Source organism: Chrysemys picta, chromosome 17, assembly GCF_011386835.1.
Source record: "Chrysemys picta bellii isolate R12L10 chromosome 17, ASM1138683v2, whole genome shotgun sequence".
NCBI classification, from domain to species: Eukaryota; Metazoa; Chordata; order Testudines; family Emydidae; genus Chrysemys; species Chrysemys picta.
Window position 1 is genome coordinate 1,498,824 of NC_088807.1, and position 17,134 is coordinate 1,515,957.

General features: G+C 62.2%; 1 protein-coding gene across 2 annotated transcripts; it reads left to right on the top strand.

Annotated features, from left to right (window-relative positions):
• The first annotated feature begins 1,073 nt into the window (after positions 1-1,073).
• RAB4B (RAB4B, member RAS oncogene family) lies at positions 1,074-16,537 on the top strand. Of its 2 annotated transcripts, none has more exons than XM_065571656.1 (8): positions 1,074-1,229; positions 7,846-7,926; positions 8,965-9,079; positions 10,298-10,360; positions 10,853-11,007; positions 12,280-12,375; positions 12,861-13,005; positions 13,248-16,537. In XM_065571656.1, exons 1-7 carry the CDS (start codon positions 1,214-1,216, stop codon positions 12,974-12,976), a joined length of 642 nt encoding a protein of 213 aa, XP_065427728.1. In that variant the 5' UTR covers positions 1,074-1,213; the 3' UTR covers positions 12,977-13,005; positions 13,248-16,537. The 2 variants fall into 2 exon arrangements, with proteins under 2 accessions (XP_065427728.1, XP_065427729.1); XM_065571657.1 differs by having other exon boundaries at positions 13,307-16,537.
• The last annotated feature ends 597 nt before the right edge of the window (positions 16,538-17,134 follow it).

Here is a 17,134-nt window from a genome sequence, read left to right on the forward strand (position 1 = left end):
CCCGAACCCCGCTTCCCTCAGCAGCAAATCCGGGGGCGGGGGGAGGGGGAGACACTCCCCGGGCGGAATGGCTGGGCACAGGCCCTGGGTGCGGGGGGTCAATCCGGGGCAGTGGGCAGATTTCAGCCCTGGACACATGACCCACATGCCCCCCACCACGGTGCCACGTCTCCCCACTGTGGTGCCACCTGTCCCATGCACCACGGTGCAACCCAGCCCTGCAGCAATGCACCGGCCGCCTGCAGCGTGGTCCCCGGCACCCTGCCTGACCACGCTGGGGTGGCTGATTTTGCCCCCCGAGGGGGAGCCCCAGGCTGGGCTGAGCTCAGGTGAGGAAAGGAAGGAACCAGCCTGTGGGGGGTGGGGCTGGAACACAGCTGTGAATAACAGGGGTGGGGTGGGGGCGAGCAGTGAGACCCCAGCCCAGCCCAGACTGTCGGGAGGTGTCTGGGATCTGAGCCACGCCTGCCCAGGGGCCCCCCAGTGCCTGGCGAGGGGGACACAGGAGGTGCCCCCAGACACAGGTGTGGTGGGGGGGCTACAGGGCCCTGCTGAGCCCCTGGGCTGGTTCCACCAGTCTGGGACCCCACCACTGGCCCTTTCCATACAGCGACCACCCCCTGCCCGCTGGGAGCCGCCTCTGCCCCATGCCCCCTCCCCGCCTGGCCCTTCGCGCCAAGGGCCCTGGGGTCTGGCCGAGGCAGCGGCTTCTCCCGGACACGCTCCAGCCCCTGCGTCCTTAGCCCAACGGCACACAAACAAAGCCAGGGAGAGAACCCAGGAGTCCTGGCTTCAGCCTCCCCTGCTCTAACCACTAGACTCCACTCCCCTCCCCGAGCTGGGGATAGAACCCAGGAGTCCTGGCTCCCAGCCCCCACATTAATCCCCCCTCCTCTCCCCGAGCTGGGGATAGAACCCAGGAGTCCTGGCTCCCAGCCCCCCCATTCATCCCCCCTCCCCTTCCCGAGCTGGGGATAGAACCCAGGAGTCCTGGCTCCCAGCCCCGCCCTCCCCTCTGCCTTTCCCTCTAAGCCCCGCCCCTGCACCCCCCTCATCAGGTGACGTCAGACGCACGCTGGCGTGAGCGCGCACGGACCCGGAAGCACCTCCCCCGGCCGGGTCGCCGGGCGCCGCCATATTGGCGGATCCTGGGCGCCGCCATATCGCGCCCGCTCCGCTCGGCAGCTCCCCGGCGTCCGCCCCGGCCCCAGCCATGTCCGAGAGCTACGGTCAGGGGGAGCGAGCGCCGTGCGGGGGGGCGGGGGGGGGAGGGGTGAGCTGAGTGCGGGGGGGGGTGCATTGGGGGGAGAGGGGAGCTGAGTGCGGGGGGGGTGCGGGGGGAGGGGTGAGCTGGGTGCGGGGGGGGTGCGGGGGGGAGGGGTGAGCTGAGTGCGGGGGGGTGCGGTGGGGGAGGGGTGAGCTGGGTGCGGGGGGGAGGGGTGAGCTGAGTGCGGGGGGGTGCGGTGGGGGAGGGGTGCGGGGGGGGTGCGGGGGGGAGGGGTGAGCTGGGTGCGGGGGGGGTGAGCTGAGTGCGGGGGTGTGCAGAGTGGGGGAGGGGGTGAGCTGAGTGCGGGGGGGTGCGGTGGGGGAGGGGTGAGCTGAGTGCGGGGGGGTGCGGGGGGAGGGGTGAGCTGGGTGCGGGGGGGGTGCGGGGGGGAGGGGTGAGCTGAGTGCGGGGGGGTGCGGTGGGGGAGGGGTGAGCTGGGTGCGGGGGGGAGGGGTGAGCTGAGTGCGGGGGGGTGCGGTGGGGGAGGGGTGCGGGGGGGGGTGCGGGGGGGAGGGGTGAGCTGGGTGCGGGGGGGGTGAGCTGAGTGCGGGGGTGTGCAGAGTGGGGGAGGGGGTGAGCTGAGTGCGGGGGGGTGCGGTGGGGGAGGGGTGAGCTGAGTGCGGGGGGGTGCGGGGGGGAGGGGTGAGCTGAGTGCGGGGGGGGTGCATTGGGGGGAGAGGGGAGCTGAGTGCGGGGGGGGTGCGGGGGGAGGGGTGAGCTGAGTGCGGGGGGGGTGCATTGGGGGGAGAGGGGAGCTGAGTGCGGGGGGGTGCAGTGGGGGGAGAGGGGAGCTGAGTGCGGGGGGGTGCAGTGGGGGGAGGGGTGAGCTGAGTGCTGGGGGGTGCGGTGGGGGGAGGATGCAGAGTGGGGGAGGGGGTGAGCTGAGTGCAGGGGGTGCAGTGGGGGAGGGGGTGAGCTGAGTGCGGGGGGGTGCAGTGGGGGGAGGGGTGAGCTGAGTGCGGGGGGGGGTGCAGTGGGGGGAGGGGTGAGCTGAGTGCGGGGGGGTGCGGTGGGGGGAGAGGGGAGCTGAGTGTGGGGGGGTGCGGTGGGGGGAGCATGCAGAGTGGGGGAGGGGGTGAGCTGAGTGCGGGGGGGGTGCAGTGGGGGGAGGGGTGAGCTGAGTGCGGGGGGGGTGCAGTGGGGGGAGGGGTGAGCTGAGTGCGGGGGGGGGCGGTGGGGGGAGAGGGGAGCTGAGTGCGGGGGGGTGCGGTGGGGGGAGGATGCAGAGTGGGGGAGGGGGTGAGCTGAGTGCGGGGGGGGGCGGTGGGGGGAGGATGCAGAGTGGGGGAGGGGGTGAGCTGAGTGTGGGGGGGTGCAGTGGGGAGAGGATGCAGAGTGGGGGAGGGGGTGAATTGAGTGCAGGGGCTGGAGCCGGAGGAGGGGGGGTTCTGTGCGGGGGCCGGGGGAGGTTGGCCCATCTGAGTTAGTATTAAAGCCAGGCAGGGGTGCGTGGCATGCAGTGGGGGTGCACCGAGGGGGAGGACAGGCGTTGGGGTGTGGCTGGGGGCAATGGGAGAGGGGGTGGCACTGGGAGGGGTGGGGGAGAGGGGTGCTGCTGGGCCGAAGCTGCCCCACTGCGATCCCCCACCCCCGATTCTCCAGCAGGCTGTGCCAGGCGAGAGCCGGGGGATTGGCTCAGGCCTGGCAACGCTGCCCTGGCCTCGGAAATCCTCCCCAAAGTAGCGTCCTTGGCCCGGTTTGGCGTCTGTGCGTGGTGCCCGGGGGGGCGAAGGGGGGCTGGGAAAATCCCTGGTGCAGAGAGGCCCTGCCCTCAGAATGACCCCCGGGACGCCAACCGCCCCACAATCACACGGGCCCCAGCAGGGCCTGCGCGTTACTGGAAACCACTTCCTGTGCCAGATCCCAGAGCCAGGCGCTTAACAATGGAAGGAGATGAAGTGCGTACCCCAAATGTGGGGGGCGGGGGGCAGACGAGGGGCGGCAGATTTCTGCCCCGGGGGAGCCTGCCCGTGGTCTGCCCACTGCCCTCTGCGGCTTGCATGAGCTGAAATTAGGGATGGTACATGGGGGGTGTCTCGGCATTTTAACCATTCGGATTGGAACTCTTTCCCCCTCGCCCAGTAAACAAACAAGCCCTGCGCGTCCCAGGTTCAAACCCTCATGGGACGGATTCGTCCTTCCCCGGTGGGGACATGGCGCACAGGCTGAGCCAATGGGAGGTCTTTTCTTCTCCGCTCCAGGCACCGCGTTTCAGGGGCCCTGTGTGCACCCGGGGGTGCTGTGGGACAGCAGGGCTGGGCGCTAACTGAGGAACAGAGACGTGACTTTTCCACCTCCTCCGCCCGTGCGGAAAGCCCGACAATTCCACTTCCTCGGGTTGTCTGCATGGGGGGTTCTCGCTCCGTAACGCCCCGTGCGGGCGGGCGTTCTTCTTCCCCGCGAAGCCTCTGGCTCTGAATTGGGCTAACGTGGGTTAAGATGCTTTGGAGGAAGGCCTGGGGACGTCACCTTTCAGTACAGCCCAGGCCGCATGGGAGTCGGCAGGCTGCTGCTAGCATTCCAGATAAAGCCTTGAGGCCTTGTCGGTACAGACAACTGGCCGTGTTTAGCTGTACCGGGAGAGTGAACTAGCGTCCACACTGGGGCTTGGCCTGGTGTCACTCGGCCAGTAAAATAATAGAAAATCACGCCCCCTTCCCCCAGCCAACACGACAGGCCGACCTTTGCTACTGGGCACTTCAAGAGGATGAAGAGTTTGGTTCAAACCGCCTTTGTTGGAAATCCTGCTGGCTGTTCGTCACGGGGAGAGCAGGGGAATCTCTTTTCACTTGTTTTTCTTTGTGCCTGGGTCAGCACTGTGCATAGCGTCAGTTTCACTGTTTGCCCGGTTTCCTCGGTACCTGCGCTTGTGTTTGTGTTGTGTTCCGCACGAGCACGGACGGCGCCACGTGAAAAATGTGATCATAAGACCGCAGTTGGCAGAGAGGCAGGTGCAATGGCTCGGACGACTTTGAACTCGCTCATAGCCTAGATATCAAGATAACCGAGCTCCCTTTAAACCTGGCAAAGGCTTTCTGTTTGCTGGGCCCAGGTTTGTCTTTGAGGCGTAGTCCTGGGGTTTTAAGCTCGAGAGAGAGCCCCCAGTGCTTGAGGCTTTTCTTTCTGGGAAAGCAGCATCCCAAATATTTCCCTTGTAAACAAGATAATAATGGGACCTAAATCATTGAAGGGAGATGGTTTTGCTTAATGGGAGAAGCCTTTCTCTCAAAGCTAGCATTGATTTTTAGCTTAGGATTCTCCATCACTGGCCATTTTAAAATCACGCTGGGATCTGCTCTGGTTCAAAGAGGACTTATTGCTGCAGGGAAGTGCTGTGGCCCGGGTCAGGCGAGATTACTTAGCCCGGCCTCAGAGCGGGGGACAGGCCTAGGTGACTTCCCGAGATCCCTTCTAGTCCCATGGTTCTGTGGTTCCTTCTGGCCGTGGAGTCTCTGAACTAGTGAAGGGGAAGCAGGGAGAACACTTCTGCTTTCATCGTGAGGGCGTTTTGTGATTCAAACACAGCGAGGTTCTGCTGAAGACGAGACATTTATCCGGGTAAGGTAGATGAGACCACGGCTCATCCCGATACCTTCCCCTGGCTGTATCTGCCTGTTGGCTCTTGGCCTACGTGGTACGGTGCCTACCACCACTGTCTCCTGCCCCACAAGTGGGGTCCTGTGCCCTCGGTAGCATCTGCAGGGAGAGGATTGTAAATCAGGGCATTTCAAAGAGCATCTCTCCCCCTCCCCCCCCCTCCCCCCGCCCGGTGCGTACGTTATTCCATCGTTGTTCCCTGCGGGGTTTCTTGCACCTTCCTCTGAGCTGTCCCGAGCTGGCCTTTGTGGACACAGGTGATAGGCTTGGCTGGAGGCTGGTCAGAGCTGACGTGGCCGTGCCCAGCGCTCCTATGCCAGAGAGGGAATGGGGCATGAAACCGCCCGGCCGAGAGTAAACAAACAGCCTGACTTGGGAACGGTGACAAGAGGGAGCGACGCGGACGCCTTCTGTGACCCTGAGTGAGCCCCTGCCTCAGTTTCCCCATCTGTAAAATGCTTTCCCGCCAATGGGCGAGTGGTAAAGATTGAGGTGCTCGGATACCACAGTCATGGGGCCATACGTGGACCGATGCCTCCCCCCCCCAGTGTGTTCTTAATGGAGCGGTTACCCAGGTGAGGAGTAAAATTGCTGTCCCCAGATCCGGATGGGGTGAATACCTGGGCAGGTGGTAATTTGGCGCGGGAGCAGGGAATGCTCCGTGTATCGTATGGAGCCTGCTCTGCTTGGCAACCCCTCATCTGACGCCAAAAAACTATTGATGAGAATAAGTCTCTGTTATTCTGAGGGCGAAGACTTGCCCTGGAAGGGGAAGGGGGTGTGGGGATGGGTGGAGAGAGGGTTTTGTGGCTTTAGATTGGACCAGAATTGTCAATGCCTTATGCCCCCCGGCTGCCTTCGGTTGCGACCCACCAGTCGAGTAGCATTGATGTGGGCTTCGATGCAATGACTCTTGCTTGCAAATTCTTCCAAACGTGCCTCTGTTAAATGAAAGACGACGTTAGATTCATAAACAAAGCGCCAGTGAGTGGGACTTAAAAACAGCTTCCACCCATGGGAGTCTGCGAGCTGGGCGCGTACATCGGCATCGTGTGAAAAATCCACCCCCTGAGAGACAGAGTTAAGCGGACCTGAGCCCCGTGCAGTCAGGGCTAGAATTGCTGTCGACCTAGCTACCGCCTCTGGGTTACCCAGGCCGCCGGGAGAACCGACCGGCAGCGTGAGCTTGAGTGCAGCTATGGGGATTGCCGCTGTGGTAGAGGTGCCAGTTCTCCCTTCAAGCTACCGGGGCAGTTCGTTCCCCTTCCCGTGCGGCGCACGTCCCGCCGGGGTGACTGGGCCCACGCTAGGAGTGATCCCCCATCACCAGGCTGGCATAGGTAAAGGGGCGTGGCTTTTGCATGGAGATAAGGCTTTTCTCTGTGTGGGGGGCACCCTGCAGAAGGGGGTCTCTAGGCTTTACCGTCGGGCCACCGGGGGCAGGTTAGAATCCGAGCCGGAGATCGCGCCGCAGCCGGAAGGACCTGGCTCTGGCTGGGGGGAGCGTATGGGACTTCAGCCCAAGAGATCTCCTTGGAGGCTTTCGGGGTGGGGGGAATACGGTCCGGTTCTGTCCAGTGCCCGCCTGCGGGAGGGCGGACGACGCGGAGCACTCTGGGAAATCCATTGGTCTCATTCGAACTCGTGTGTTGTTTCTGGCCTTCCCTTCTGAGCGTGGTGAAAACTGCCCCTGAGGTCTTTGCGCACTGCAGTTCGCCCTGGGCAAAGGCCGAGGGCCTGGATCCCAACCCCCGGTGCTGGGCAAAGCCGGTGCTTACGGAGGATCTGCCGGCTGGAGCAGCCCCCAGGCCTGTCTCGGCCTGTGTTCTGGCTCGCACCGTGGTTGGTGCTGGGTGCTTCAAGGACCGCAGCAGGCAGGGGATAAGCTGCGCCCATGTTCTGTCCCAGGCTGGTTTCTAATAGTTCGCTTGCTTAAGCCCTGGGGTAGGAGGAGGGTTAATGACGCTTCTCAAACTGTTCATTAACTAGGACGACTCTGGCTCTTCTTGTTATGCACATAAATGTCCAGGCCCTTCCTGTATCTTCCTAAGTTCTTGGCCTCAGCAACTTCATGTGGCAGTGAGTTCCCCAGTCTGACCACGGTGTGTGGGCAAAGTCTGTCCTTTGGCCAGCTGTGCATTTCCCACCGTTGAATGTCATTGGAGTCCCGTTGTGCTTGAGCTGCCAGCCAAGGCGAACGGGAGCTCCCGGTCTCCCTTCTCTAGACCGGCCATTTTATCACGCCCCCCGCGCTCGTCTCCTTTCTGAGGTAACCGGTCCCACTGCCTTCACAGGACTGTTGGTCCAGGCCCTTGATTGTTCTGACTGGCCTCCTGTGAACGCCCCCTAATTCTGTAATAACCTCACCTTCTGCCAGTAAGACTCGGAGGGGATTTGAACCTGTGACCTCACACGCTCTGTACTGGCGTGGGGCCGGGGCCTAGTTTAATACCTGGCAGGCTCAAGCCCTTAACCCCTGGGGGGCCTCTGTCCGGGCTGAGCGGGGTCCTGTCTCTGCTCCTGCGTCGTCATACCTGGTGAGGCCGCAGCGTGCTGATCGGGTAGCCGTGCCCCGCTGTGAGCAGAAGGGAGCTGGCTAACGCCGAATGGGGGGCAAATAATGCTTTAGTAAGTTAACAGCGGTGCCAAAAGACGCCAAGCTGGGATCAGGCCCCCATTGCGCCGGGTGCTGTACGTACACCTAGGATGAGACTGTCCCTGCCTCGGCGTGCTTAGTCTAACGAGACACAGATGGGCCAAAGGAAGTGTCACTAACCCTTTTACTGAGGCGCAGGGAAATGAGGTGACACGGGGAGTTGGATGCAGGCGAGCGCTGCTTGTAATGTTTCTCCAGGCACGTTTCTAAAGACTGGTTGAGAAGATGCTTTGCTTTTCGTAAACCTCCCCAGAACCCCTTAAACAGAAGGTGCTGCCCCTTCCCCACGCTCGAGTGTTACAACCGTGCTTATTTCGTTCTTCAGATTTCCTCTTCAAGTTCCTGGTGATAGGAAGTGCTGGTACTGGGAAGTCCTGTCTCCTGCACCAGTTTATAGAGAATAAATGTGAGTAGCCCTGTACCTGTGGCCAGTGCTGTTGTTTGTTGAACTGATTTCTGTTCTGCTCCGGTGTGTTTCCGAATACCCGAGACCCCCCGGACTCATCCGAAGGGAAAGATTCCCCTGCACAGTTGTTGCCAGAAAGACAATTGAATTTGCCTTCCGGTCTGTCCGTCGGCTCCAGAACTTACCTTTACAAAAGAAACTGGCGAAAGAGTGGGAGTTTTCACCTCCAAACATGTGGTGGAGATTTTTTTTATCAGGACACTTTAAAACTTCAGCCTTCTTGAAAACCACCTTCTTCTTTTAAATGGGAAAACTGAGACGGCTCCACTAGACTAACCGGAAATCCAACGTGAAACCTCTCCTGCTTTGTGGTTTTCATTGCAAATGTCTTTGCACAGCTCTAGCTTCCTCCATGTGTTCAGCAAATTACAAAATTGTATCCCAAAGGGGCGTCCCATGTTAGTAAAGAATCCGCCGGGCGCTTGACTTTCACACGCTGTTGTGTACTAGGTTAACTGTGCCAAGGAAATGAAAAGGACACACACACACACACACACACACACACACACACACACACACACACACACTATTGACACATCATCCCTGCTGCTTCTTTAGCGGGCTTGACTCCCCATGTGAGCAGATTTGTGCTGGGTTATGACCGCTGCCTGCGTTTGATTTTGAAGCTGCCGCAGTGGGGTGCGGTCGTGTTCATGGCTTTCTGTTTAGGTGACGTGACTTCCGGGGGGCTGGGCACAGGCTGGGCGATTGCATGGCAGCGCTGGATCATATTGTATCACTTCAGTAACCCCTAAAAATAATGTAAATGACTCCCCCCGCCACGTCGCTCTGCGGCACCTGGAGCCTCCAGTCTGCGCAGGAATCGGATTGAAGCAATTGCAGGTCGCTGGGGCTCTTGGGTATCAGCACTTGGACTGGAAGCTCCTGGTTCCGGAGCGGCTCCGCCTTGGAGCTGTCCCCTAAGCGGCCAGGGGCCTTCTCGGTCAGTCACTGATTTGGGATCTCTCCCTTCTCCAGTCAAGCAGGATTCCAACCACACGATTGGAGTGGAGTTTGGGTCGAAGGTGGTTAACGTCGGTGGGAAAACGGTGAAACTGCAGATCTGGGATACGGCGGGACAAGAACGGTTTAGGTAAAAAAAAATCCACCTATCCAGCGAATGAGCGTTTGAAATGTCTCTGGAGTAAGGTCCAAGGAAGGGGTGCCGTAGCAGCCAGTTTTCCAGGCTAAATCTGGAGACGGGGTAAATAGCGTTCGTGGTCCCAGAAGTCTGCCAAAGGGGGGTCTTGCATGCGGGAGTTAAGCGGAATCAGAAATTTACAGGGATCGCTTTTCCCATACCCATAGAGGTGCAGCCACCTCTGGGGCGGGACATGGCAGGTGGTTACCAGCATAGCACAACGCTCCACGCCGGTGTAACACAGGACAGGCCCGTGTGCAGATAGCGTGATGCTGTACTTAGATTTAGTCCTGGAACCTTGACCATATTTCTGCTCTCGTATTACGGCAGCACTTAACGGACCCCAGCCGAGATTGGGGACCTCGTTGTGTCCGGTGCTGCACAGCGAGACACGGTCCCTTCCCTGCAGAGGTTACGGGGCAAACAGGCAAGAGCCAGAAAGGGTGGGAGGGGAAACCGAGGCACGGCAGGGTGGGGACTTGTCCAAGGTCATGTGGCAGGTCAGTGGCCGAGCTGGGACTGAGCCAAGCTGTCCTGACTCCCAGCCCGGTGTCCTGCCCACTAGACCCTGCTGCCACCCAGCCACCTAACGCTTGGCTGCTTGTAGCTTTCCCTGTTGTGGAGCCGCCTCCGTGTGCAATTTAAAAAGCCCCCAGCCCCTGAGCCTGCTTGCTCGTGGGGCTGCGGCTCGGGGCCAGGGGCGCGGCAGCAGGGTCTCTGCTCCTCTGGGTCTCCCCAGAGCTTGAGAGGTGTGGACGATGGCCGCGTGGCCGCGTCTCTGATCGGGGACCCACCCCCAAGGGCAGCGCAAAGACACGCCCTCCTTTCCATTGGTCTTGGGGTGTGGGGCCTTTCCCCGCTAGGACGCTGGCCTCGATCCGCCCCGGGTGGGGGCCGTCTGGTCTCAGCGGGGTGGGGAATGGAACACAGAACCTTCCCCTCTGCTCCGTCCCTGGGGTGAGGGGCTGGCGGGGCACTGGCTCCAGCCGGGGGTGGCCGCTAGAAACCCACCTCGTGCCATGCTTGTCCCTTCAGCTCCTCCGTTACCCAGCAGCTCGACGCCTTCCCCCCTGCCCCTTTCCCACGGGGCTGTTCCCGAAATGGCCCCCGCGGCTCCCAGCGAGCTCCTGGCCCCACTGATCGCTCTGAGTCTCTCTCCTCGCCCTCTAGGTCGGTGACTCGGAGCTACTACCGCGGTGCAGCCGGGGCCCTGCTGGTGTACGACATTACTAGGTGAGTGTTCATCGCCGGCGGGGGGAACTCTCCTGGCTGTGGTTCGGGGCGATGCCCTGGCCCCTCCCCCCCCCCCCCCCCCCCCCCCCCACCGGGGGCTCTCAGGAACGGCGCGGGCTCCCTGGGCAGGGATCCAGACAGAACTAGATTAAAGCCACAGAAACGGAGCCGGAACAAGCCCCCCCATGAGCATCCGGGCCGGTCCCACCCCAGCAGCCGAGCTGAACCGGTTCTGTTCTGCTCCTCGACCTGGCCCCGTCGGAACGCACCCCGGGTCCGTTCAGCCCGCGGCCGAGGTCTGCCAGCAGCGGGCGCCGCGCAGGGACCCCTCTGGAAGGCGTCAAACAACCGCCTGCCGGGGGAAGGTGGACGCGAGCCATATCAAGTGGGGGTTGGAAGAGCAGGGCCTGGGGGGCAGCCCCTAATCTGGGATCTGCAAGACGTGCCCGGTTGCCGGATGCCCCCCACTGCCCCCTCTGTCCTGTGTTGCAGCCGGGAGACTTACAACGCGCTGACTAACTGGCTGACGGACGCCCGGACCCTCGCCAGTCCCAGCATCGTTATCATCCTCTGCGGGAACAAGAAGGACCTGGATGCGGACCGGGAAGTGACCTTCCTGGAAGCCTCCCGCTTTGCACAAGAGAACGGTACCGAGCCAGGGCTGCTCTGGGGGTCGTTAGCTTTGACTGTGACACGGTCCTGCCTGGCCCTTTCCCTGTGAGGGGGTGTTTCGGTCCCCTGCTTGCTTTGCCGTGGCACCAGGCCTCAGTGCTGCGCAAGTGTCCTGCGATCTCCCCGTCAGGCCAGGGCCAGCAGGGTACGGAGCTATGGAAAGTGGTGTGGGGGCAGGCAGGGCTGGCCCCAGGTGGTGCGGGGGGCTCAGCTGGGGGCGCTCTCCCCCGGCAGGCAGCGCTTGCCCCAGGGGGGTGTTACGGGATGAGGGACTCGGCAGAGGCAGGATGGGGGGCTCGGCAGGGGCACTCTCCCCGGGCAGGCAGGGCTGGCCCCAGGACAGCGCTAGGGGGCACTGTGGGGCAGGGGGCTCGGCAGGGGGTGCTTTCTCCTGGCAGGCAGGGCTGTCCCCAGAGAAGTGCTAGGGGGTGGGGGACTTGGCAGGTGGTAGGGCGGGGGGCTTGGCAGGGGCACTCTCCCCTGGCAGGCAGGGCGGGCCCCAGAGCAGGTGCTGGGGGGCGCAGTGTTAGCAGGTGCTGTCTTTCCCATGAGCGGTAACACTGCAGTCCTGGCCACACCAGCATTAAAAATCCGTGGTCCCAAAAGGGGTCATAGGCCCTGGGGTACCGCTCCAGCCCCATCCTGCCTACTTTAAATGTTACTTGGGGGGGAGGCGTTAGATGCATTCGGGCCCCTCGGGGTGGGCGGCGGAGCTCTGCAGAGCCCCGGGGCGAAGGGGGCTGGATGAAAACGGCGGGAGAGCTGCTAGGAGTCGCTCCCCGGCACTGGTGCTGTTTGGCCAGGAGGGGGAGCTCGGACTCTGTGGTTTGAACCCTGCATCAGACTGGATGTGCTGGGTCGGGTCCCGCTAGGGTGACCAGACAGCAAATGTGAAAAATTGGGACAGGGGATGGGGGGGTAATAGGAGCCTATATAAGCAAAAGACCCAAAAATCAGGACTGTCCCTATAAAAGCGGGACATCTGGTCACCCTAGGTCCCGCTGACGAGCAGCGTCTCCGTTCTGTGTGTAGCAGTGGCGCTGGGTCGGGCCCCGTTGTACGCAGGCCCCGCTGACGAGCAGCGTCTCCGTTCTGTGTGTTGGTGGGGCGGGATCCCGAGCGAGGAGTGGCGTTGTCTCGCGACACCCAGCTGGGGCTGTCCCGGGCTTAGCGTGGGTGCCGTGGCGAATCGGGCTGGGAGCCGTCCCCCGGTTACCTTCCTGCCGTTTCTCTCTCCGCCTCGGCAGAACTCATGTTCCTGGAGACCAGCGCGCTGACGGGGGAGAACGTGGAAGAAGCTTTCTTAAAATGTGCCAGGACCATACTAAACAAAATTGAATCAGGTACGAGGCTGGAGCTGGCAGGGGGCCCTGGGGGGCGCGACGCAGCCCCATGCTTCCCCCTGGAGTGTTTCCAACCTCAACGTCTCAGCCAGGAAGGGAAAGGGGTTTCCAGGAATAAGAAGGGTGATAGAGCCCGATAATGGTCTGGGCTCTGGCTGAGACCAGCGCCCCCAGGTGTGTTCTGAAGCCGGGGAGGAGGGGGGGTAGGGCCCAGTTCTCCAGGGGCGTGGCGCTGGGGTCTGCTCTCCCAGCCCGCCGCGGCGGTCGCTCCCGAATCGATCTCATCAACGGGAGTCAGGCTGGAGTCTGTTAGTGACTACCCCGGTTGGTGCGAACCCACGGCTGGGCCCCGCCTGTCCTGGCAGGGTCCTGGTAAAGATTCCTCCCTCCCAGCCCCACGCAATCCGGGGAGCGGGCGGGGAGGTGGTTGTGGGGGAGGGACGGTCGTGTGTCCCGCCCTGCTGAGCGCTGCTCTGTCTGCCCAGGTGAGCTGGACCCCGAGAGGATGGGCTCAGGCATCCAGTATGGAGACACCTCCTTGCGCCACCTGCGCCAGCCCCGCGGGGCCCAAACACAGAGCAAGCAGCCGTGCGGCTGCTAAGTGCGACGGCACCAGGAGTCTGTCTGCAAGTAAGCTGGGGGGAGCCGAGAAGCCACGTGCGCGCAGGCTCGGCCCTGGGGGGGGGTTGTCCAGACCCGAACGACTGATGGTCTGTGGAGCGGGCTCCCTCCACAGCCCCCCAGCTGTCTCTCTCTGCCGTACTCCCCCGACACCGGTCCCACCGCCCAGGCAGCTGTCAAATCCCCCAAACCCCTGTGGAAGCTGCCCATGCTCCTCGGCCGCGGAGACTGACTCTCTCTTCTCCCCCCAGCGCTGTACCTTGGCCAGTCGGGCCCCCCGGGGCTGAAGCACTTTCTCTTCTCTTCCCAGGACCACGTGCCTCGCTCGCTGAGCCCCCGCTTCCCGAGCCGCCCGCCCCGGGCCTCTGGCAAACTGCCCGTTTGATTGTATGCAGCCACGGTGTCTTCTGTGGGCCGCTCCCTGCCTGCTGCTTGTCCCCCTGAGCCTGGCGCGGGCCCGGCTCAATAACTCAGAAGTAACGGGGCCCCGGCCAGCTGCCCGGAGCGAATTGCTGCTCTGGGTAGGAGAGTTAACGCCAGGGCGAGGGGGGAGCGGGTTCTCCTTGGGAGATGGTTCGTTTGGGGTTGTCTCCTGCTGCTCGGAGCTAGGCAGGTGGGGGAGCTCGGGAGCGGTTCCCTGCAGCGTGCGGCCGGCTGGGCGGGGATTTCTGTTACACTGGTTTTGCTTCTGAAGCCGGGGTCTGGCTCCGCCGGGCTCCGCCTCGTCTCGCTGCTTTTCCCCCAGCCAGCCATTGTGCTCCCAAGCACTGTGCTTGCGAACTCCGCCCTGCCCGGGGCGGCGTGACGGCGGGACTGGGCTGGGCGGCTGGCGCGGCCCCTTTGAAATACTGTAACTTAATACTGGACCATTGGTGGCTGGGGTCACTCCTGTCTCCAGGACTCTGACCTGGCTGGGAGCTGCTCTCGAATGGTTTAGTCTCGTGCAATGCCCGTGGCAGGAGCCCCCCTCGGGCTCGTGCGCCGAATCCCTTGGGCGGGCGCTGGGATCTGAGTTTTAAAACCCCCTGGCAGATGTAACAGCACATCCGCATCTCAAACCAAGCCACCTACCGGGCCGGAAAGTCCAGGTCTCCTGAGCCGGGGTAACGTGCCCACAGCACCTTCCCCTCAAGGGGCCGGTTTGAATCCGGCCCCGCGGGGTCCAGACCCAGGGTCACGTTTTCAAGAGTGCCGAAGGGACAAGCTCCTAAATCACCTAGTGCTGAGTGTTAACCGCCTCTGGCTCTCCTCTGGCCCCTTCGGGGCTCCTGTAATGGCCCCAGCCGGCTGAGAGGGGCTCGCCCTGCCACTGCCCATCTCTACCCGCCCTGGGCCGAGTCTAGCTGGAGCTGGTGGCCTCCCTGAGCAGCCAGAACCCATCTGCTTTGTCCTCACACAGCCCCTCGCCTGCGCCCCTTCCCCGTCCCTCTCGCCTCCTCTGGCAGCAGTGATCCCTGGCCCCCTCGTACAGCTCGGCCGGGCTATGGCCCCGGGGTCTCTCTCCTAATCCTTGGCCCAAACCATCGCATGGCCCACATGGCCCTCCTGGTAACCGCCAAACCGGTGATAGGCAATAGGCGGCCCGCGGGCCAAATGTGGCCCACCCTGGCTTCCCGGGGGCCCGCCAGCTCCCCTTACAAAATGTGTGTAATTCAATCCAGTCCATGATGCGCTGCCTTAGCAAGCGACTTACCCAGCCTGAAGTTCTGGCGAGAGCGTCACCCCTGCCCCTTTTGTCGTTCGTGACGGAAACGGAGCCACAAACGAATGCGACTGGGCGTAAACGTCACCCAGTCGGCAGCGGAAACCGAGCTTTGAACCCGAACTGGCCAGCGGGTTTTCTCTGTTCCGTCGGCTCGTTGAGTTGCCAAACGGCCGTATCCGTCCGGACGGTCGCCACGGTGAATCGAAGTAACTTGGCCGCGGCCTGTCCTCCTGGCAGTGTTGTAAGATGGGACGAAATGGGAAAGCTGCAGTCTCTGTATTGCACTTCCAATGTCCTTCTCACCCCAGCAGCGCCTGCAGGGAAAGCCGCAGCTGCCTCTCTTCGGAGAATGCGGGTTCTCGCGCAGAAGAAACGGCCTTTCCTGGCTGCCGAGCTGGGACAGGAGGGCACGCTGGACGTGCGGGGGGAGCTTTTTGCCAGAGGTAAAAACAAAGGTGACACTGAACCGTATGATTCCACGGGAGGTAACTTGAGGGTTGTTTGTCAGCACTGCTTTCCGATTTACAAAACGCCAAACGCCTCTGACTCTGGACGAATCGAGCGATTGACGGGACACTGCCCAGCCATCGCTGTTTGCTAGAATTTGAGCTATATTTTAAAACCCCAGAGGATTTGCTTTTATTCGCCATCCGTTTGTCCGTGCCCCAGGGACCTCGCCCTTCTCAAGCACCGAACCTTCTCAAGCCAATTGCCGAAGGGGTCTTTCAATTTCCAGCGCTCAGATGTCTTGGCAAAATTCAGAGCGGTGGGTCTTGGTGATAGCATAAGAACATCCAGGCCAGGTCAGACCAAAGGTCCATCTAGCCCAGTGTCCAATGCCAGGTGCCGCAGAGGGGATGAACAGAACAGGGAATCATCCAGTGATCCATCCGCCGTCGCCCATTCCCAGCTTCTGAGCTTAATATGCTGACCAGTTTGGGGATGGTTAAAAGATAGATGGCTAGATTCGGATCAACGTCCTTCTGCCTCCCTGGGTTTTCCACCGGGAACACGATGAAAAACCCAGCACCCCAATCGCCTGACGGACGTCCGCCTTGCCCTGACCACTCTCAGCGTGCCCTAGATCGCTGCCGTCCCCTCTCCCGTTGGAGAGTGCCACCCACAGGGGCTAATGTCCGTTTGCAAACTTCATTAGAAGATAGAAACGCTCCTCCTGTTGTCAATCAAGGTCTTTATTTACACGCAGCTGAAATGTTTTTCATTTTATTTGGTCAGCTACTACCGCCCGCCTCTCGTCCTGACATTCTCCGATGGGCCGGGGGCCGATCAAATGGAGTATCACGGGTGAGGCCCTCCTGTGTGGCCTGGGGCCAGTGCTGGGTGTGGTGGGGGGACGGGGAGCCCAGCACATCCATCTTGAGCAAGTCCCCTTCACGTGGCTCCAGAGAGCCGTGGGGGGCGTCTGTCCCTGGAGCAGGCTGTGCCCGTTGAAAGGCTCCTGCGGGGGCGGGGAGGGGAGCAACGAGGGGCCGCCGTTCGCAGAGGTGGGGTGACCCCTGCCCGTGTGGCTGTGAGCTCTGGTGGGTCCGTCTGGTCTTATGCTTAAGTTGCTGTTATTTATTAGGTGGGGGAGGACGGGAGGCTGCGGCCTTTGGCTTTCCTCGCACTCGGCTCTTACCTGGCCCGTCCCGGGGCGCTGGGGGGAGGACGCAAGCGCAGCTCCGTCCAGCTCCTGACGCTGGGGTGGGGAGAAACGGCTGGATCCAACCCGGTTTATAATTCACACCCTGTGAAATTTCTTCTCTTTAAAAGAAAAATCCCTCCCCCTTCAGGCTGTGAAAATGTGACTCGTTCATAAAGTATTAATGTTTTCCACTTCCGGCCTCCTGGCATCTTATTGCTGCTGACCAGGGGCCCAGCCGCGGTCCGCTTCTGCTCGGCGCTTGCCGCTGTACGTAGCCCTCACCGCAAGGAGCTGACGGGCCAGGCCGCAGGGCCAGGCCGCAGGGCGGCCGAGCTGGGTCTGGGGAAGCAGAGACAGCCAGGGCCTCGCCCGTGATGCCACAGCCCAGGAGAGGCAGAGCTGGGAATTTCATCTCCTGAGACTGGGCCGGCACCTTTTAATATTTGCAAAGCTACGGTGCGCCCGGAGCTGGCCAGGCGGAGCCGAGCGGCCGTCCACTCATCTCACAGGCGGGGGGGCTGGCCCTGGCCCTGTGGCCTTCCCAGGGGAACACGGGCGTGAACGCTCCCGGGCTGGCTGGAGGAAGGGGGGGTGACTCTTCCCTGCGGGGCTGGGTCTAGAGTCCCCTGGAGGGGGCTTCTTGCCTCTGGTGGCAGCAAGTTCCAAAGTCCCCGGCCGGTTCGAATCCCAGCTCCCCCCAGCCTTCGCATCCACCGGTGTCCAAGCCCTGGTTCACCGCAGCACGTGCTTAACGCCAGCGAAGTTCAAGGGAGCTGAGTGTTGATGGG